This window comes from Purpureocillium lilacinum (genome assembly GCF_023168085.1).
Source record: "Purpureocillium lilacinum CBS 284.36 DNA, scaffold_7, whole genome shotgun sequence".
Classification (NCBI taxonomy): Eukaryota; Fungi; Ascomycota; class Sordariomycetes; order Hypocreales; family Ophiocordycipitaceae; genus Purpureocillium; species Purpureocillium lilacinum.
This window is the reverse complement of record NW_027072117.1, coordinates 436,200-455,947: the sequence shown is the minus strand read 5'-3', so window position 1 is coordinate 455,947 and position 19,748 is coordinate 436,200. Positions and strand designations below refer to the sequence as shown.

General features: G+C 62.2%; 6 protein-coding genes and 1 non-coding gene across 7 annotated transcripts; 4 read left to right on the top strand and 3 right to left on the bottom strand.

The window, feature by feature from the left end:
* Positions 1 to 266: 266 nt before the first annotated feature.
* On the top strand, positions 267 to 3,097 carry PLICBS_009053 (uncharacterized protein; the record flags this gene model as incomplete). Its single annotated transcript, XM_018327840.2, has 4 exons — positions 267 to 672; positions 726 to 1,391; positions 1,443 to 2,660; positions 2,781 to 3,097. The coding sequence occupies 4 exons, from the start codon at positions 267 to 269 to the stop codon at positions 3,095 to 3,097; spliced, it is 2,607 nt and encodes an 868-aa protein (XP_018173556.2).
* A 1,561-nt stretch (positions 3,098 to 4,658) lies between these two features.
* On the top strand, positions 4,659 to 9,149 carry PLICBS_009052 (uncharacterized protein; the record flags this gene model as incomplete). Its single annotated transcript, XM_018327839.2, has 5 exons — positions 4,659 to 5,475; positions 5,535 to 7,112; positions 7,165 to 7,734; positions 7,782 to 8,023; positions 8,070 to 9,149. 5 exons carry the CDS (start codon positions 4,659 to 4,661, stop codon positions 9,147 to 9,149), a joined length of 4,287 nt encoding a protein of 1,428 aa, XP_018173555.2.
* A 1,580-nt stretch (positions 9,150 to 10,729) lies between these two features.
* Positions 10,730 to 12,070, top strand: PLICBS_009051 (uncharacterized protein; the record flags this gene model as incomplete). The annotated part of the gene is made up of 1 exon (XM_018327838.2): positions 10,730 to 12,070. The coding sequence occupies one exon, from the start codon at positions 10,730 to 10,732 to the stop codon at positions 12,068 to 12,070; it is 1,341 nt and encodes a 446-aa protein (XP_018173554.2).
* Positions 12,071 to 12,540: 470 nt separating this feature from the next.
* On the bottom strand, positions 12,541 to 13,474 carry PLICBS_009050 (uncharacterized protein; the record flags this gene model as incomplete). The annotated part of the gene is made up of 2 exons (XM_065601536.1): positions 12,541 to 12,929; positions 13,015 to 13,474. 2 exons carry the CDS (start codon positions 13,472 to 13,474, stop codon positions 12,541 to 12,543), a joined length of 849 nt encoding a protein of 282 aa, XP_065457608.1.
* A 510-nt stretch (positions 13,475 to 13,984) lies between these two features.
* Positions 13,985 to 14,056, top strand: PLICBS_009049. The gene has a single exon. It is a non-coding gene; the product is annotated as a tRNA-Asp (tRNA).
* A 275-nt stretch (positions 14,057 to 14,331) lies between these two features.
* On the bottom strand, positions 14,332 to 16,170 carry PLICBS_009048 (uncharacterized protein; the record flags this gene model as incomplete). Its single annotated transcript, XM_018327836.2, has 1 exon — positions 14,332 to 16,170. The coding sequence occupies one exon, from the start codon at positions 16,168 to 16,170 to the stop codon at positions 14,332 to 14,334; it is 1,839 nt and encodes a 612-aa protein (XP_018173552.2).
* A 707-nt stretch (positions 16,171 to 16,877) lies between these two features.
* Positions 16,878 to 17,348, bottom strand: PLICBS_009047 (uncharacterized protein; the record flags this gene model as incomplete). Its single annotated transcript, XM_065601535.1, has 2 exons — positions 16,878 to 17,139; positions 17,341 to 17,348. The coding sequence occupies 2 exons, from the start codon at positions 17,346 to 17,348 to the stop codon at positions 16,878 to 16,880; spliced, it is 270 nt and encodes an 89-aa protein (XP_065457607.1).
* Between the last annotated feature and the right edge of the window lie 2,400 nt (positions 17,349 to 19,748).

Sequence of the window (19,748 nt, the reverse complement as noted above, 5' to 3'; positions counted from 1 at the left end):
GCCTATAAGCGCCGTTCTGCCGGGGCGTGGTTTCACTCGCTTCGTGTGAGATCAGACGAACCTCACCGGAGCTCAACTCGAGACTCATTAGGCGTTTGAGACTCATTATTCGGGGCTCTACGCGAGACGCCTACGTTCAAGCTTTACTGGATACAGGATACTGCGGCACTGTCAACGGCCTTGACGGGTAAAGTCCTTTGAGGACCCCGAGCGACAGCGGCTTGGCCTCTCGCGTGGTTGGCGGCGCGGCGGCAGCAGCAGCAGCAATGGCCTCGACGCAAGGCCTCCCCGTCGCGCAGCAGCCGGCCACGGGCGAGGCAACCCCCATAGCGAGAATCATCAGCGACGTGATCCCTCCAAAGATCCCCGGCGCACCGGCAGCCGGAGTAACGCCTTCTACGTCGTCCTCTTCCGCGTCGCCGTCGACGTCTTCGGCGGACCCCTTGCAGAAGCTCCCTCCGCAGCCGCCATCGCTTCGGCACCCGCCGCCTGCTCTGGCGGCGCACCACCGCATCATGGCTCTCAACGATCAGTGGAAGCGCGGGCAGGTAGGTGGTGCGCCGCCGCCGGCGCAGGAAAAGGTCCCGGGCATAGATGCGGAGAGCAGCTCGAGTGACGAGGATGAGGCTGACTCAGACGATGAGTCGGATGAGGATGCTGAGGATGAGAGTGGTAAGTGTGCTGGGGAGCCTTCAGTCTGGCGAGCTGGGGCTGATGGAATACAGTCCACGACAGTAGCGATGGGCCTGCGAGGCCAATGCCTTCGTCGCAGACGCCCGTGCCGCTCCCAAGCTACACAAGAGGCGTCGTGCCGTCGACAGCGCCAGTGAGCGCGTCCCTGGTCAAGCCTACTCCCGCTGCTGGGCAGGCTCCCTCGAAACCTCAGGCACCGGCTTCTCTCAGCCCTGCAATCCCAAGTCCCAAACCCGCCATGCCGTCGGGCAGTCAGGTAGACGACGCGAGCGTCCGCGCTCAGGCACTGCGCTTTACGGAAGACACCGTGTCCATGCAGCTCCAGTCGGTACGAGACACATCTCCGCGCAGCGCCGGCAGCAGCAAAGACGCCACGCCCGCCTCGCGCCCGCCGTCGAGCAGCCAGGGCATGCGCTTTGCCTCGGCGGCTGAACTCGTGGATCGGATACGAAAGGATGCGGAGACGGCCCAGCCGCCGAGCGCGGGCGAAGACGCGGCCTGGCTGGCGACCAACGGCGGCGACGACGAGGGCTCCGAGTGGGAGGCGGGTAAGACGAGCAGCGACCAGGACGACGACGACGACCTTGTGGAGCTCGACGAGATGCCCGCTGACTTTAACAAAGCGCCGAGGCCGAGGCCCGTTCCGGGTCTTGAGATTCTGGAGGCGCGCGACGGCCGCCCTTACAACATCTTCCAAGGTACGTTCTGCGGATGTTTACCCAGCCGTGGCCACTCCTGACGAGAAGCAGGCCCCGATGGCAGAAAGGACGCAGCCCGAGGCGCCATTATTCCCACCAACTACCAGCTCCATCCCCAAGCTCCGCGCTTCATCTGCCCGGTCCGAGACTGCCGGCGGCTGCTCAAGAACTTGACGGCCCTGGGCGCGCACTTTGGCAACCTGCACAAGAAGGTCACCTTCAACGACAACTGCGACGGGACTCTGACGGTGCTGGGGCCCTCGAGGGACAAGAGCCAGTCTGGCTTCTACTCGGGCATCGTCGTGTCCCAGAACCCCCTGCCTCCGGACGCGCCACCTCCCGCCGAGCCCTCCCAGCCGCCGTGGCAGCTACAGGTCGCGAAGATTGACCGGGCCCCGATTCCTGCCCTGCCTGGCTCGTCATCGTTGCCCACGTTGTCGACTCCAGCACTCAGATCGCAGGATTCCGTCGGGTCAGAGTCTTCCCCTGCCGCGACGACGCCGACATGGGCAGCGCTGGGCGTCTCGCCGCCACCGCCGACGATACCTCGAAGAGGGGGTGCGCGGTACGTCATCGGCGCGTCGGGCATCACGAGGCCCCCGTCGCCGCCCCGGGAGACGGCGGCCGGCTACCTCGCCGGCCTGCTGCACAAGGACAGCCTCGTCCCAAACCGCGCGGACATCAAGTTCTTCAACCGGTGCGTGTTCCGGCGCAAGCTGCCCGCCTCGTGGATCGAGCACCACGGGGGCACGATGCTCGCGGCGCCCTTCTACGCCTCCGCCATGGCCTACATGGTGGGCAACTACGTCGGCGGCCGGCAGGCCTGCAAGAAGAAGAAGACGTCGACGCGGCGGCTCTCCGACATGTGCATCCGGCTCCCCGGCGGGATGCCGCTCGAGGCCAAGGTGGCGTTTAGCAAGACGGAGACGTGCGTCGGGTGCCACTACTATGCGAACCTGCACAGGCAGAGGAACGCCTGCGATTGGAATCCGGACGCGGACCGGGGGTCGTCGGTCGAGCACTCGGCCGATGCTGAGCAGCAGCCGCCACCGCCGGTGGTCGCGAGTACGAGCACAAACACAAACACAAACGGACAGGGGCGCAAACATCGCCTCTCGACGGCGGAGGCGGCGCTGGAGGAGCTGCCGCGGGCCAAGGTCGCCAGGACGAACGTGTCTCCCCAGATCATGGACTCTGAGCAGCAGTCGCTCGACATGGAGGACTGGGAGTTTGCGCCAGGCAGGGTGGTGGACGAGGAGAGCAACGAGAGTAGGTGCCATCCCCCCCCCCCCCCCCCCCCCCCTTTTCCACCTCCCTTCCCCTCTTCCCCCCTCTCCCTAATCCATCTCGCTGAACACGACTGATATCACTAACACGCCCCACGCGCAGACATCATCTACTCCATGCCCTTCCTCTCCAGCGCGCAGCCCGTCACCGTCGCCACAGACGTGGCCGTCAACATCCAAGTCGTCAAGCCCGGCACCAAGGCGCGCTGGGCGAGCGAAAAGGCGCAGCTCCGCTCCTGCATGGTCTCGCAGGGCAAAGTCAAGGTGCGGATCGGCACGACGACGGCGCACGTCGGGCCCGGAGGACTGTTCGTGGTGCGGCCCGGCAGGGAGTGCGCCGTGGAGAATCGGCAGTATGGCGACGCGGTGATCTTTTGCACGACGCATAAGTCGTATGAGCTGGTGGAGGGCGAGGACTGAGGTGAGAGGGCTTTGGTTCCGACCTCGGGTTACTTGCAGCTTTTTGGTGGTGGGCGAGCGAGCGTGGAGGTGATGGGTGGGTGGCTTTGCGGTGTTGGGCAAAGACTTCTACAAAGCGACTTTATTACGCGGGTAGGGGGGCTAATTCCGGGGGAAGCCTCTCATTGCAAAGGGACGGGATGTATATCACGGGGGAAAACATGCCGATATGGCGATATGGGCGTTAATATTTTGGGAAGGGGGACCAACCTGGCTTTTGGGCGAGGAGGCTATTACAAGCTACGGGCTTCAGACCGGGGGGGGGCTTGGAGGTGAAAAGCCATCTGTGTACGAAAAAGATATCCGGAGCAAAATGAACAAAGGCCGCTCTGGCAGGACGGCACAACACAAAAGAAAACGTAACCAAGTTATCGTTTACCGACTTCGTAACCGATGGGTGCGACGACGGGGCAGCGACAGGGCCGGCCGGCGGCGGCGGCCATGTGCCATGTGCCGTGATCACGCGTGGCGTCGCGCGCGTGTCTCACATGAGCTTTCTGCCTGCACGCACCCGCGCGACCACCGCGATGCCACACGTACGCTCTCACTCAGCCCTGTTTTTCGTATTACGTAGAATGTAGGGCAGAGTACTGTAACCGAGGGGGCTACCGGCGGCGACGACGTCGCAGTCGGCGATAAAACAGGGTAGCGAGGGATCAAAGCGGCGTGGAAGTGGCAGATGGTGGGGGAGACCTCAGTGAGTAGATGTTACGGAGATCACGAGGGAATCACGCGTCGGGGCAGGGTCGCTGCCGCTGTAACGGTAGGGCAGATGCCGCCGAGAGGCGTGATGCGCGAGAATGAGAGAGAGGGGGAGAATGGGACGTGGTGACCGGCGACGATCTCGGAGCGAAGCGGTTTGGAGGTTGGAGTGCACAGGCTGCGGGCAGGTGGTGGGAGTTTTTGGCCGCTAACCCCCAAGTTCCAGTGCGACAAACCACCAACGGGGCGTTTGGGGCGGTTCCCTCGGTCGCTGGGCCGACCGACTGCAGCGCAAGGCAAGGCAAAGGCCGGGCCCTCCCTAACCGTGACTCGAGTTGGGGTAACTCGAGCCGCCAGGCTGAGCGAGAGTCGGAATTGGATGGTCGGCCATTGGCAGGGCATGGCACGGGGGTGGTGACTGGCGGCGAAGGCAGCAGGTGACTTGCACGAGGGCAGGCGCGATGACGGAGCAGACAGAGGCTTGAACGCGGAAGGAGAGCCTCGCGTTGCGGCTTCCTCCCGAGCTTTTCACTTTTGCCGGGGGCTTGTGAATGTGGATTTGCATCCTTCTTTATTTATTTATTCATCTGTGTGTGCCCTTTCCCCGGGCTCAAAGAACTGTCAACAGCTATCGTCGCATTTACACCCGCTCTTGTTGCTGCTGCTTTGCACTGCTCTCAAAACGTCGCCCACTGCGCTACCCTGCACCAGAGGGCAAACGTGTAAGCTGGACAGCAAACGGCGACGCAGCTGGTAGAATCGCCACAAAGAAGACGCGGTGTACGAGATAGAGGGCCCAAGGAGCGCGTAGACGGACAGGATGGCCGCCCGCGATGACGAGGCGGCCGCGTCGCCTCCTGCCTTGCCCGCGGAAACACCGCACGATGCGGACTCATTGCTCGTCCACCCAGGCAGCCCGCGAAGTCCTCCGCCTCTGAGCAGTCGTACCTCGCCTTTACCCCCACAACCACCAAATTCGCCACCTTCAAACCCCAGTTCTGGAACCGAGGAGACGGACCTCAAGGCTGATCGTGATGCCCCTGAGGATCCAACTGGCGGCGACAACGATGAGAAGCAGCAGCCCCCAGAGCCGCCACAGCCGCGCTTCACGATTGATCCAGATGGCGAGCTCACCTTTGATGAAACGACCGTCGATGTCGTCACCGTGCCGTGTCCCGGAGGACACCCTCTGCGCAGCTGGACCAGGGACGGGCTGCTGGGACGCTACTTTGGCGCACCGTCGATGCGCGACACCACCACCGGGGCAAAGGCCGAGTCTGGGACGGGGTCTGGCTCGGGAACGGGACAGTCGCAGGACGACCGCGGTCCGTCGTGGGTGCGCCAGGGCATCCGGCGGGAAGCGAGCCGCGCACGCATTCTCCTGTATGAGCACCCGTCCGTGGACGCCGAGGGCACGACGCTGGGGTCCTTGGCAGACTGCCTGCTGCGGGAGCTAGCCGCCTTGAGGGCCCGCGAGGACCAAGGCGAAGGAGAAGGGCGCGGACAGGCACAGCGGCCGCTGGTGTTTGTCGGACACAGCTTGGGCGGGCTGGTGGTCAAGATGGCGCTGTGCAAAGCCAGCAGGGACGCGCGGTACGAGGGCATTGCGCGGGAGTGCTACGGTGTGGCCTTTTTCGGTGAGCCACGATATTCCGAATCCTCCCACCCCAGGAGCGCCTTGTGCTAACAGACCCAGGCACTCCCCACCAAGGTTCTAGCTACTTTGCCATGCCGAGTCTTGCTACCAGCATCCAGGCCCTGCTGCAGCTATCTGCTCCGCTTCCTGCGAGCATCACTGATGATCTCCGCGTCGGCAACAGCCTGTTACTGCACGTCGACGAAGACTTCAAGTCCGTGTCCAGCGACGTCCAGGTCTGGACGTTCTACGAGACCATCGACTCGCGCCTGTCAGGCGGCAACAGCAACGTTAGCAAGGACAAGGATGGCGACGTCTACTTCACGGCGCCGCTCACCTCCATCAAGTCGGCCATCCTCGGCATGCGCCAGGAGAGCATCTTTCCCCTGCAGAGCGACCACGCCAACATGGCCTCGTTTGGCCGCCACAACGTGCATACTCTACGGCTCTTCCTACGCCAGCTCGCCGCGTGCATTAACCACGCCGACGCCGTGTCCAAGGATGCCGACGCGGGACGTTGGACCCTCGGTCTCGAGCAAAAGGTCAACGTCGAGGTTCACGGCTTCTTTGACGACCCGCCTCTGCCGCCACAGCTTGGAGGTGATGCCGCGGTCAACGTCGTGCGCGCGTGGTCGACAAGATTGCCACTCAAGGAATTCCTCGCCAAGGGCCCTGAGGCGTGTCTGAGCGAGCGGCTCAACGAGGTGGATGGCGCACCTGAAGAGAGTCGTTTCCTGCGCTCGAGAGGACGGACGTCTCTCATCGAGCGTCAGCAGGAGCAGACCGAGATGCCTTTTGCAGCCCCCGAGCCTCTGACCATCAAGAACGCGCTCGGGATCCAGGACCGCACGGCGGCGGCCCGACAGACGGTAACCCCAGGCTCACCCATCATTCGCCCCATCGACGTGCTGCCTCCCGCCCCGCGACAGCAAGGCAGGACGGAATCTCGGTCCAGTGCCCCAGCGGCGGCGGCCAGGGGCACTGGCGGAGGAAGCAGTGCCGTCAACACGCCGCCGTCGAGGGCCATGTCACCCCCCACGAGGCACTCGACGCCACTCATGGGCCGCTCCTCGGCACTCATACGCGCGGACTTTGACCAGGATCTTGCCGTGGACAGGCTCTCGCCGCCGATGCGTCCGCGCGTAGGGCGCTCCGTCAGCCGCAGCTTCAGTCTTGGAAGCGACCGCTCGCCCATAGAGTACAAAGACTTTCCTCCGTTTTCGCAACGGAGCCGCAGCACCGTGGATGCCATCATGGGCGGCAGCGCTTATAGCGACGATGGCGAAGACGAAGACGGCCTCGAGGCGTCGCCGCGGTTACCGGACGCTGTGGTAGCGATTCGCAAGGCAGTCCAAGGGGCAAGGGGCCGTGTGACGGAGACGGTGGTGGTCGACGAAGTGCCCGTGGCCTTTGTGCGGCCGGATGTCAAGGCCCGGAGATTCGTTTGGGTGCATGTGCCGTTCAACAACCCGACGTGGGTCAAGGACGTGCTGCAAACGCTCGAAGTGTCGTACAAGAGGGACTACTCGTCGCTGTACAGCCACGACTTTTGGGCGACGCGGCATACGCGCGGGAGACATGCGCAGCATTACGCATACTTTGCGAAGCCCGGGTGCTACTTTACGGCGCCGAGAACATGTATGTGAGCCTGGGCCCCTGGAAGTGGACTTGGAGAACTAACTACGCAAAGTGTCACCTCGCCCGTCTCTAGCCAGCCCGGCGCTGTCGCCCGCCGTGACCCAAGACTCGCTCTGCACTTGTCTGTTCCTGCCGTACCTGCATTTCGACTCGTATAAGCGGCTCATTCGCCGACGGGAGGTGATACTCCGGAGGCTTGGCCACGGACGGTCGCGCCCGGTGCCGGAGCTGGTTGCCAAGTCGGACTCGCTCGAGTTGCAGGTTGTGTGGGAGTATCTGGGGCACGATCCACCCATCAACTGCCGCCGCACACTGGATCAGTATGGGTATCCGAGCCTGCGGGACACGCGGTCGCGAGACGACGATCAGATGCTCTACAAGCTGACCAAGGAGCGGCCGTGCGGACCAGACCAGGACGGCAGGACCGGCGTATACGCGCAGTGGTCAACGACGGGGAGCGGAGGTAGCTCGGAAAAGGACGCGGGACAGTCGAGCGCGGCGTCAGGTTGGAGGGAGAGGTTGACGGGGAGAGGGCAAGCCGACAATGACGCGGAGGAGGACTCGCTACTGAATGGCAATGTCCTGATGGTGGACCAACTGTGGCTTTGGGTCATCCATTCTCGTGAGTCTCCCAACCCCATCACAAGAGACCCTGCTTACTTCTCTCAGACACGGTCGTGTCCTTTTTTCCCAAGCGTGAGAGCGACCCGATCGAGGGCCCCCTCTATCAGCAGGCGGACCTCCGGGACAGCATCTTCAACGAAGTCAATGTGGACCTGACGCGGCAGTGCGAGAACGCGCTGGACCTCGCGGCGCTGGCGGCGCTGCATGCCGTGAGCGTGCTGCTGGACAGGTCGTCGCACCCCGACCTGGAAGTCTTTCGCATTTTTGAGGAGGCCATTAGTGTCTTGGTATGGCTTGATCCCGAAAACTTCATGGCGTATGCTGACCAGGCAGACCGAGAGACTCACCCAGTCGCTGAAAGAGTTCCGGACGGTGGGCTTCCGCGACAAGGCATTCGACTACGAACCCGTGGAGAACAAGGCACGGTCCATCCGGGCGCGGCATAAAGAAGAGGGCCAGCGCGCGGAGCAGGAGAACCGAGACAACACGTCGGCGCTGCTGGAGCTGCGGGACATTGAGGACGAGCTGCTGACGCTGCTGCACCTGTTTGAGCGACAGAGCAAGGTCGTGTCGACTATGCACGCCACATATGCGCGGCCAGAGCTCCGTGAGCATACGGCCAACGGGCGCGTGTTCCTTTCCGAGGCGCTCAAGCGGCTGCGCGAGTACGGACAGCAGGCCGACGAGATGATTGCGCGGGTGCGCTCGACGCGAGACGACTACGACAAGCTACTGCAGATGGTCCAACGACAAGCGCAGGTGGACGAGGTGCGCCTCAGCCGGCTGCACGCGGACCTGGCGAGCGCGCAGAGCCGCAGCGTGATGATCTTTACGACCTTTACCGTCATCTTCCTCCCGTTGACGTTCTTCACCGGGCTGTTTGGTATGAACACGCAGGAATGGGGCGGCGAGAACAACCTGAGTCTCAAGACCATCGGGGCGATTGCGTTGCCGGCGAGCTTCGTGCTCGTGGTTGGCAGCCTGGTCGTGGCCTTTAGCACGAACGCGCGGACGGTGTTTCGCTGGCTCGGAAGAGCATATGGCCGGGGGGCCCGTTGGGTGTACGTCGTCTTGTGCATGCCCGTGCTGGCGCTGGTGCTCGACTGGGGACACGATGTGCGCGAGAGGGTGTTGGCAGGTAGGGGCCGCAAGGGCGAGGACGGAGACGGTGGCGATGCGGGCAAGGACGCGCGCCGGGGCAGACGGGGCGGAGCTGGAGCCCGGAGGAGGGCGGCGTTGCAGAAGGAGGCGAGCGACTTTTGGGAGAGGCACAGGCTCGAGCGAGAGAGGGGCTACCACATCCCGCAGGTGAACCGCCGACACGACGGAACGGGGCCGCCGGGAGGGAGGCTGGACGGAGGCGGGACGGGGGGTAGTTCGGGGAGCGGGACGTTTGCGAGGAAGAGAAGGTAGAAGCCGGGACATGAGGTGATCTAGAGGAGGGATCTACTTGCTGCATGGTTGCTGGCGTGGTGTACTTGGGAGGAAGCATTTACGGGAGCTGGGAGCGTGGCATTTACGTGCATATATGGGAGGCGAGCGTGGCACAGCCAGAGGGATACGGATGCATGAACGATGTGAGCAGCGCATGGACGGAGCGGCATGAGATGACGATGGGCCTTGGCAAAGCATGTTAGCATTAGTGAGCATTTACCGTATTCTTTCGTCAGTGCATGCATCTCAGCGGCTTACTCGCGAGGTGCCTCGTGGATGTTACGAGCGTGTGAGTCGACCGCCGGTGGTTTCGGTTCGTCATTTCACTCGGTCCACCGGCGGCGGCGGTCCGTCCCGGCCGGCTGGCCGGCCAGACGGCCCCACCTCGGCGCCGTTCATGCGGGCAGCTGATCTCCATTCTTCAGGATTCAGCCACATGTTAAACCACGAACGAACGCTTCTCAGGAATGACGGCACGATCTGGGGCTGGACGCTGGTACGCGCGGATCTTGTGGGCAGGCAGCAGGAACTTCAGACAGGCAGGCAGGCAGACAGGCACACACTCACTCAGTCACTCACTCGCACACTGGGCGGTGTCGCGGTGAGGGGTTGACGGGTTTAGTACTAAGTTTCTGTCGCGTGACGAATGTCTCGTGTGGTCGGTCGTGTGGGAGTGCGAGAGCTTGTTGAGGTGCAGGTGGTGGGTTGTCGAGGGGCGCGCGCCGGTTGGTGCAGGCCCAGCTGGGGGTTCCAGCTGGGCGTGTCCGAGTGGTGCTGCTCACGAGGGCGCGATGGTCGCGTGGACGTTTACGAACACCACCATGTCGAACACCTTTTCACACGAGGGTAAGTATTACCACGAATACACACAGCACCACCGCCTTGCCGCTGGCCCGCTAGGTAACCACACACTCAGGCGGTGCAGGGGTTTGGCTCGCAGGTGAGGAGGGGCTGGATTCACTGGAATGGGCTGGGCTGCCTGTGTAGCATGGAAGTGAGCCGGTGGGGCAGAGCAGAGCGGCTGGAGGGGTGCTTCACCACTAACTAGCTCCAGAACGGCTCGCTCAGCGTGGATGGCTGTAATTAGTTAGTAGTAGGACCCTGCGACCCCTGAAGCAGTGAAGAATCCTGGGATGGAAAAGAAATGCATCTGGTCATCCTGCTTCCTCACCACTTCTTCCTCCTCTGGCCGGTGAACTGCACTGCACTGCGCTGCGCCGCTGCGAACTTTCGACGTGAGCAGCAGCCGCTGTGAGGGCATTGACTGAAGATTTACCTGCGGGGTTTGGGTATCTCTGGACGTTGAAGCGTGACGAGGGACGCTTTGTGCTGTTGTTGATGCGCCTGACGACGTCGTCTCACCGCCGCGGGTCGATCTCACGATAACCTCACCTCATCTACCTCACGCGCAACAACACGTCTACGGACCACGATTCGCAGCCGCACTAGCACGCTGCTGCTCCTCGGACATAGAGCCGAGCACCTCAGCTTGCTGGCCCGTTTCCATCACCATCACCATCACCAGCATCACTAGCATCATCACCACCACCGCCGCCGCCATGAAGCTCCCCTCGCTCGCCACGCTCCTCCGCCCCCCCGTGCAAACCCTCCCCCTCTTCCCACACCTGCTCCTCCCGCTGCTCCTCCTCGCGCTCCTCGCCTGCGCCACCCTCTTCGCCCACTCCGACGTCAACGCCGCGCTCCTCTGGTCGCAGTGCCACGCCCGCGAGCGCCTGCCGCTCCTCACCGACGCGCGCTTTGTGCCTTCCTGGCTCGCCACGCCCGCCTGCTTCCTCGTCAGCTTCTTCGCCGAGGCGCTCGACGCGGCGCGCTCCCGCGCCGCCGTCGCGGAGCTGCTCGCCGGCGTGGGCGCCCTCATGAGCGTCGCGACGGCCGAGTCGGCGCGCGCCTGCAACGAGCGCGTCGCGTCCCGCGTGGGGAGGGGCGTCATCGCGCGGCCGACGGGCTGGTGGCTGCTGTTTAACCTCATTGGCGGGGCGCTCGTCTGGCAGGTCGTCATTGTGCCGGCGTTTTTGCACCGCGCAAGGTTGTGGTTCGCGGGGGGGAGTCGTGCGGATGGGGAGAGTGAGGATCCGATGGGCGTGACGCCGGAGCGGCAGCAGCAGCAGCAGCAGGAGGAGGAAGAGGAAAAGGTGGACACGGACCGGAGTGTCGCTGACGCGGAGATCGTCGCCATACCGCTTGCTGTTGCGCTCGGCTTCTATGTTCCCTCGGTGGCGATGCTTACGCTGCGCTCGCCGGGCGCCATCGCCGCGTGGCTGCCCTTCCCCGTGTACGTGTCGCTGCTGCGGCAGGGCGTGCGCTGGGCCGTGGGCAGGTTCCGCCGCTCGATGCCGGGACGCGTGCACATCGAGTACGTGAGCCGCTCGCAGCGTCGCAGCCGCAGCCATGACGACATCGACAGCAACAACACGGCTGGAAACACTGGCGGCGGTGGCAGGGGCAGGAGCAGGAAGCGGACCAACAAGCCCCTCGCGGCGCTGTACGGCCTCCCTGCGCTGGCGTCCGTCGCGGCGCACGCCCTGCTCGCGGCGAACCTGGCGGCGGGGCGCGACGACCGCCGCGAGATGACGCGCTCGACGGTCAAGTTCCTCGAGGTGGACGCGCAGTACCTGGCGCTGACGGTGCTGTACTGGGTGTTTGCCGAGGTGGGGTGGCGCGCGCCGGCGACGATGCTGCTCGTCGGGGCCGTGTTTGGGCCGGGCGCGGGGGTGTGCGCGGGGTGGGTCGTCAGGGAGAGGCTGCTGCGGGAGGCGCTGCGGCGGCTGGGGCTGGGTGGTGATGATGATGAGGAGGAGGATGAGCTGGTGGAGGATGGGGAGGAGGATGGGGAAGAGACGAGGCGTGGGAGGGGGGAGAGGCAGCCGCTGTTGGGTTGACGAGGGGAGGGACCGGATGAGGTTTGATATTGGAGTTGGGGGGATGGATCGTGATAACGGTGGATGGAATTATTTGACATACGCAGAGCGGCGGCACGATGAGCGATGAGCATGCGCTGATGAGCTTGGATGTAATGTCTGCGTGGATCTACTAACTTATGAGCACCATTTTTTCTAGTCACGATTTAATACTGCTTTGCATCGTCGTGGTGACCTTGGATGTATAGATTCTGGCAGGATGGCACTTTGGGCATCGTCACGGCTTCCTGATACGTGATCCCTGGTGAGCTTGGATGTATAAATGTCTGCATGGATATCGCAGCGCCTTGTCTAGGAAGTCATGGCTTCCGGCTTTTGTACACCGTCCGTGGATATCCGTCCCATCCATCCACATGCCTCCCCCTCCCCTTGCCCCTGATGATACATGTAAAATTACACTCGCTCGTCTGTCCCCTTTCCCCTATTCACCACTACTCCTCCTTGGGCAGCCGCGCCAGTATCCGCTCGCGCACCACCTTGGACGCCACCTTGGCGCCGTGCTGCAGCGTCACGGCGCCGACGACGGCCATGAGCGCGCCGCCCAGCACCGTCTCGACGCCCGACGCCTCGAGCCGCCGCGGCAGCCGGGGCTTCCACCGCACCACGTCGAGCATCCCCACGCTGGCAGCCAGCGCGTGCAGCCGCTCCTTGCCCACGGCCTCGCGCGGCGTCGTCGCCGACAGGTTGTCCACGCCCGCGAGCGCCTCGTGCGCGAACGGCTCCCGCCCGTGCGGGTCGGCGGCGGCGGGGGCAGCGGTGCCGGCCTGGGGCGGTCTGCTGACGATGTCCTTGGTCGCTTCCATGATGAGGGTGAGGCGGCCTGCGGGGGGTGGTCAGTCAATGTTCAATGGAGCGGGCGGGGGAGGGAAAGCTGTCCCTGAGGGAGTGGGAGAGCATAGACATACCCATCAGCGCCAGGCGGTCATTGAACCCTCGCCGCCCCTGATCAAAGCTCTTGTGCGTCACAGCCAGCCACTTGAGCTCCTCGGGGAGCATTTTGCTGCCGCCGGGGCCCAGCAGGCGCTCGTACATCTCGTCGAGCCGCTCGGGGCTGCTGTTGACGGTCCACGCCTTGTTGCGCGCCGACCGCGCAAAGTCCATCTGCACGGGCGCCTTCATGCCCGCGGGCGTCTGGCTCCACCGCGGCGCCCCCGACCCTGCGGCTGCTGTGTCTGATGGTGCTCTAAAGGACTCGGGGATGGCGTTTGAGGGGGCTGATGTCGCGGAGGAGGAGGAGCTTGAAGAGGAAGATGTCGTCGAGTCGGTCGTGGTGGCGTACCCAGCGCGGAGGGAGGAGGAGTGCAGGCTGCGCAGGGCGAGGCGGCTGCGCGCGAGGCCCGCGCGGCATGGTTGGAGCGCCGCCATTGTGAGGACAAGGCTGAAGGGAGCGTGGGAAGAGGCGGTGGACGTGTGGTCGTGTCGAGACGTGAAGCTCGGGATTGCATTGGCGAGAATCGAGAGCCTCGAAGGATGGAGCATGAATTTCTGTGGTCACGTGCGCCGCGCCGGCAGCTGGGTGGGTCGCGGCCCGTCCGAGCCGGTTTCCCAAACGGGCAATCCCAACGGTGTCGGCCGAGCTGGACATGGAGAGGGGCAGCTCTTTCATCCTGCGCAGTACGCGCACAATAAGCTTCATTGACTTTCAGAATGAGGCATTCGTATCATATCCTCGACGCATCCGTGTACAAAGATACAATCGCAGCGTGTGGGCCCCCGCCGGTCCAGACTTGTCGGGACCCCTGCCAGCACAGGGCAAACGGGGACCAAAAAACTCCACCAGACAGAGATCGCGGGCCTCTTAAGTGGATTCAGCTCGCCAATTTCCCATCAGCAGCCACCACGACTCGCTACGATGACTTCGAAAAGTCATTCCCATCTTCCGTAGTATAGTGGTCAGTATGCAAGCTTGTCACGCTTGAGACCCGGGTTCAATTCCCGGCGGGAGAGTTGAAGAGCTGTCTTTCTTTTTTTGCGTCCGTCGTCGGTGGACTGCGTTCCTTTCCGAGTGGGAGAGAGCTGCTTGATCTTTTTTTTCTTTGCTTTTATTTTTGCGCCCCGGCAGCCCGGCGGCATAATAAGTGGATGCGCCCTCGCATGCATATCGTTGCACCAGCGAGGGCGAGTTGCACAACTCGGACGTGGCTGCTTATTACAACACCACGCTCTCATGCCACGATGCTTGCCACGGGCCATTGCCAAGGTCTACTACCATAACACCGTCTCTACCGCCGCCGCCGGCTCGGCTTCGGTTGCATCTTCTTGTACAGCGGACTCTCCGGATGCGACAGCGCCCCCTCCGGCCCCTTGAGCACATGCTCCGGCGGGTCAACCAACTCCATGTCAATGTTATACACCACCATGCCCTCCGTCGCCACCGCCTCCACCGACACGCGAACGACCTTTGTGATCCACTGGTAGTAGTCCCGCAGCACCAGCTCCCTGACGCCCCTGCCGCCCGCGTCCGCAATCGCCGCCGCCATCCTGCTCGCGTCGCCCATGGCCTGGTACACCTCGGGCTCGCGCATCGACGCGACGCACACCCACGGCTCGTCCTCGCCCGCGAGCCACCCAAACGCCAGGACGAAGCTCTCGGCGCTCGACACGACCTCCTCGCGGAACACCTCGCTGTCGAACCGCGCCATGAAGTACGCGTACGCCGCGAAGCCGCCGCCCTGGGCCCCGCGCGTCACGAACATGCGTCGCTGCGCGTCCCATTGCTCCGCGGGAAGGACTTGGTTCGCGGCGAAGGGGAATTCGGGGCTGTGCGTCACGAGATGCTCGTTGAAGCCGCGGCGCAGGACGAGTGCGCAGTCTTGGCTGCCCTCGAGCTCGAGGGAGAGCTCCGCGGAGACGAATCGCGAGAGGAAGATGCGTGATAGCTTGGCCTTGACGCCGGGTGGTTGCCGGGCGTATTCGTGTGAGCGGACGCGGCTGTACACGCCGCCGCCGTGCTGCTGGATCCAGATGCCAAGCTCCTCGCCAGGCTCTACCGTGCCGTAATTCTGACTCTGCGAAGGTGAATCGACGTGGTGAGTGCAGTTGAGGCCAAGGAAGTAACCGCCCTCCCCAGGAAAGACGTTTGTGTTCATGCGCAGCCCCTTGTTTGTGATGATGAACTCTGGGTCAAACGCCGCGTCGCGCAACAGCCGTATCGACGCCGCCCCATGGAAGTCTGCCGGCGACGAGGCGAACACTCCGCAGTAGCTCTGCGGCTTCCTGCTTCCCTCTGCCGCCGCCGCTGGCTGGGCCGTCCACGCAAACAGCGAAAAGTCATTCGTCTGCGACGCAATGGCCTCCTGCAGCCGGAGAAACGCGCTCTCGCCCTCGCCGTAGAGCAGCGGCATGTTGACGTCAAAGATGCCCAGCAGGCAGTAGGCCGTGTCCTCGACGCGCGTGGTCTCGCGGCCAGATGCCCAGGCCATGCGCGAGGCTACGGATAGGCGGTGCATGCGCGCCGGGTTGGCGAGCACCTCGCGGCTGACGTTGGTAACGCGGGCGAGCTGTGCGCTCAGTTCTGCCTTGGTGCCGCAAAGGTGCCAGTCGCGGTCGTAGAACTGCACTGTCCGCGGCGCGATGAGCTCCTGCAGGGTCCAGCCGCGGGTGAACCAGCGGCATCGCTCCAGGCCAGGTATCGTCACGGCCTCGACCTCCTGCTGTTGCGGCCGGTGGCGCGGTGACCGATGTGCCGATAGCGAGAGCCCGGACAGCGATGCCTCTGCCGCCTCATCGGGAGCTAAATCGGCCAGCCAGGCGAAGCACACGGCGGCGTCGGCGTACCACCGGAACATGGAGTTGATGGCCTCGGTGAGCTCGGCGCTGCTGCGCTTGTCGATGCAGCAGGTGTCGACCCACGAGTGCGTGAGGCCCGCCCGCCTTGCGAGCTCGCACGTCATGGCGATCTTGCGGAAACCCTTCTTCTGCGTCCGCGCTTGATGGTCGGCTTCGGAAAAGTCCTCATATGTGACTTCCCCGTCGGCCCAAGTGTGCGAGAGGATGGCGTAGGGCGGCGGCTTGCCCATGAAGGACTCGAGCGCGAGCGTCGCATTGTTGATGAGGCGCATGGCGCAGGTAGAGGGCCGGTGCTGGCCTCGCCCAGATGCTGTAAGTTGAGAGCAAGGGCTTGGTAGGCGGAAGGATGGGTGCGATGGGATTGATGGTGTTGTTCACATATGGCGACGTCCGTTTAAGCTGTGCTTGAGGCTGATTGCTGGCCCAATTTGCGTGCTGACGCTTCAGGGGTTGATAGCGCGACTGTTCCTGGCGGAAGCCAAGCCGTTCGGGTAAGCATCCTCAACGCCGACGGTACCTGAATGATGGCCTGTCGGAGCTTTCTCACTTGTTATTGCTGTGGATTTGAGCGGATTCGACGGACGAAATGCTAGTCAACTCGACTCTCGGGTGACGATTTTTAGCTACCAAGTTATCTCATGTAAGTGCGCCGAGGGAAAGAAAGTAAAACAATGGCCTGCTGATCATAGCACGAACCCTCGGCGTTCATCTCCATCTTCAATGTTGTCGTAACAAAATCCAACATCCGTCCCCGGAACCGTGGACGACTCTATTGACCATTGAGTCATTGACCAAGATCCCATTCCCGTCGCCAAATTCTTGAACGCCCAAACGACTGTCTCTGCGTCATCAATTGATTGACACGCCACGTAATGCAGATGCCATTCGTGCTCTATCGACATCTCTTCCAGGCCGCCGAGTTTACCGACACGGGACCAGTAGCGCCAAGCTCATGGCGCGCCACACCACCCATGGCAGGCTAGTAGGCAAAGTCCTTGCCCGAGATGATGGTGTCGAGCGTCGTGGACGCGCCCTTGGGCAGCTCCTGTCGGACTTTTGCGTCGACCCTCGGCACCGCCTCGAAGCACTCGTGCCCAAAGAGTGGCGCCGTCAGCTTCACGTCGTCGATGTTTTCGTCGAGTTCCGGCATAGACCTGGGTATATACGCGGGCTGCTTGCTGTTGCTGCTCTGGTCCTTTTGGGCAGGCATCGTGTCGTTGTTGCGTAGAAGTAGGCGCAGGCTGGCCGCTGCCAAGATCCGATCGCCAAGGTGAGACTTCGCCCGGATTGAAGGCGAGAGCTCGAGTCGTCGGATTGCTTTCCCGTCGCAAGCTGCGTGTGATTCAACAGGGAGCGTATAGCTGTACTGTGATGTGGCAAATGTCGCAAAGCGGCCTTGTACTGATCAATGATGTGAAGATGCAAAGACACAACATTTACACATCAGCATCGTCATGCCCGCTCTTATAAGCAAGCACAGCCGTGATGTGAGTGGCATGACATTCGGCCAAGATGACGGCACAGCTACCAAGCCTCCAAGCCTCCCATGCCCGCCCCCGGAGGTCTCTCCGCCACGAACCCCAGTCTTCGCACCACCGCCCAGCCAATGCCAGTCCAATCCACTGCCCGCCCGCCTGATGAGCCACCACCTCGCCCGGAGGATCCTCCGTCCAGCGGCGACGCCATCGGCCCCGATGATCCAATGGCGATACACGGCGGGGGAGCTCCACCTCCGGCGTGACGGGCGGCCGAGCCGGGGGGGTGGCGCACCCAAAGCCGGTTGATGCTTGATGAACGTGGCTCGGCGACTCGCCCTGGGCGACAAAAGCCTGGGAATGAGGTCATGACGACCACAGGTGATCGTGCTCAGACTTTCTATTGCTTGTATGTCTCTTGCATAACTGAGCTACAGTTGCGAGGGACTCGTCGTACCTTGTCTGGTAACAACGAACTTTTGGACGGCAGTGTGTCTTACAAAGTTTACAGCCGAAAGGGAGTCGCGGTCACTGCGCGGAATCAAGGCAGAAAAAAACGCCGAAAGTGCCAACGCGTATTTATCTTAACATGTACGTTGTAGACCCCTTTCTCTGATGCGCCAGCTCATGTCCATGTCTTGTCTCTGGCATTTTTGGTGCCCATGCCCGAAGCACCAACGGCTACTGACACACCGTCCGACTTTCTCGCACGTTATACGTACATCTCCCAATTTGGCACTGCGGAGATCGGAGCGTCAGTTCTCGGCCAAATTGGACATCGGCGCCATTGAAGGTTTGGAGAGGCCACTTACTCTCCAAGGTGCCTGGCACCTGGTGTAATACGTAATACCACCGAGCAAGGGCTGTTCCTCGTCACACTCGGGCAAATCGGGCTTGTGGTGATCGAACGTGCATATTTGGCTCTTCACGTCGCATCTCTTTGGTGTCGCCGCGTTAGTGCCTGGTTCGATCGATCATGAAACGCGGGCCAAGTACTCACGCCAACTACCAAGTTGGCCATATCGTCTCCGAGAATGCCGTCTCGGTGTGGGCTGGCGCTCGTCCTTCCCCCGTCTCCTGCCGAGACTGTGGCGGCGAGGATGCCAACAGTGGAAAGGAAATGCCAGGTCTTCATGGTTCTAAGTCACGGGTGTGTCGTCGCGTGTTGGTAAGAAACAGTGTCGAAAACTCATGTTGGTCGACAACACGCTTTTTATATACACCAGTGAATAGTAATATTGACAATTTTATCTCAAGCTGCTATCTTTGTGTCGCAACACAGGAGTCGCCACGAAACAAGAGCCGCTACGATTCATCGAGACCGGCACAGATTTTTCGCACGGTTGTTTAGAAAACTGGCCCACGCGACCACTGTCTAGACTCGACGAGTCGCACAGATTGGCCAGGGCACTGAGTCTTGCAGTTTCGCGCGTTGCAGATGATCGACAAGGCAACACAGCTGATCCGTGCGCGCCTGTGCCATTGACTCGACGATTACGCGCTCTGGCATCGGCCGCGTGGCGTCGCAGAATGACCCTTGGCCGCGTAATATGTCGTCGACGTCATGTCGGTTGACAAGTGCAGTATGCCAAGCAACGGAGCGTGCGCAGTTACACGTGGACCAGTGTGCTTGCCCACGGGCCTACTATGCGCCACTGTGGGCTGGGGTTGGTGAATGCCATCTCATAATTCATGTCCAAAGCAGCTTGCATCATATTTATGAGATAAGTTATAGACCTTTGGAAGCGTGCTTTATTGCTATAGAGTTGGGATGCAAGTACTATACTACTGACTTGGTCGGACAATTGCGTTATGCACCAGTAATCTAAGACGACCTCCAGCTCATTGTTCATTGCCGTGAGGGCATCCAGGCTCCATCAGCATGCCCGACATGACTTGCTAGGTGCGAATGGACTTTGCAGGCGGATTTGGCTTCCTATCGAGATTCCTGTCAATCAATCCCTTGGCTCACATGTAGAGTGGTGTCTACCTACCACACTTCCTTCCGCGGGTAACAGCCGCACTCTTGGCAACGCCGCGGTAGTGGCGAGACGTACTGCGGGCCATCGCAACGACTGTTTCTCACGCACAGAACCTCGAGGGCTCTGATTTCGACAATCTCGGGCGGGCAGAAGATTTCATATCGCATCGAGCTTGGCTCCTGCGCAGGCGCGGTTGGAGATGGGTTGCTTGGGATGGCTAGATTCGCTGCCCAGCCCAAAGAGCATAGACAAAGATGAAGGGCGGCGAGGCGTAGCATTTTGAGGTTCCGCGTGGCAAAGTTGGTTGCGGGCAGAAAGCAGAATGCAGGTTTCCCAAAGGCTGCCGTGCTGAGGTGCGGGCAGCGGGGTATTAGTTCGATACTTGTTGCTCGA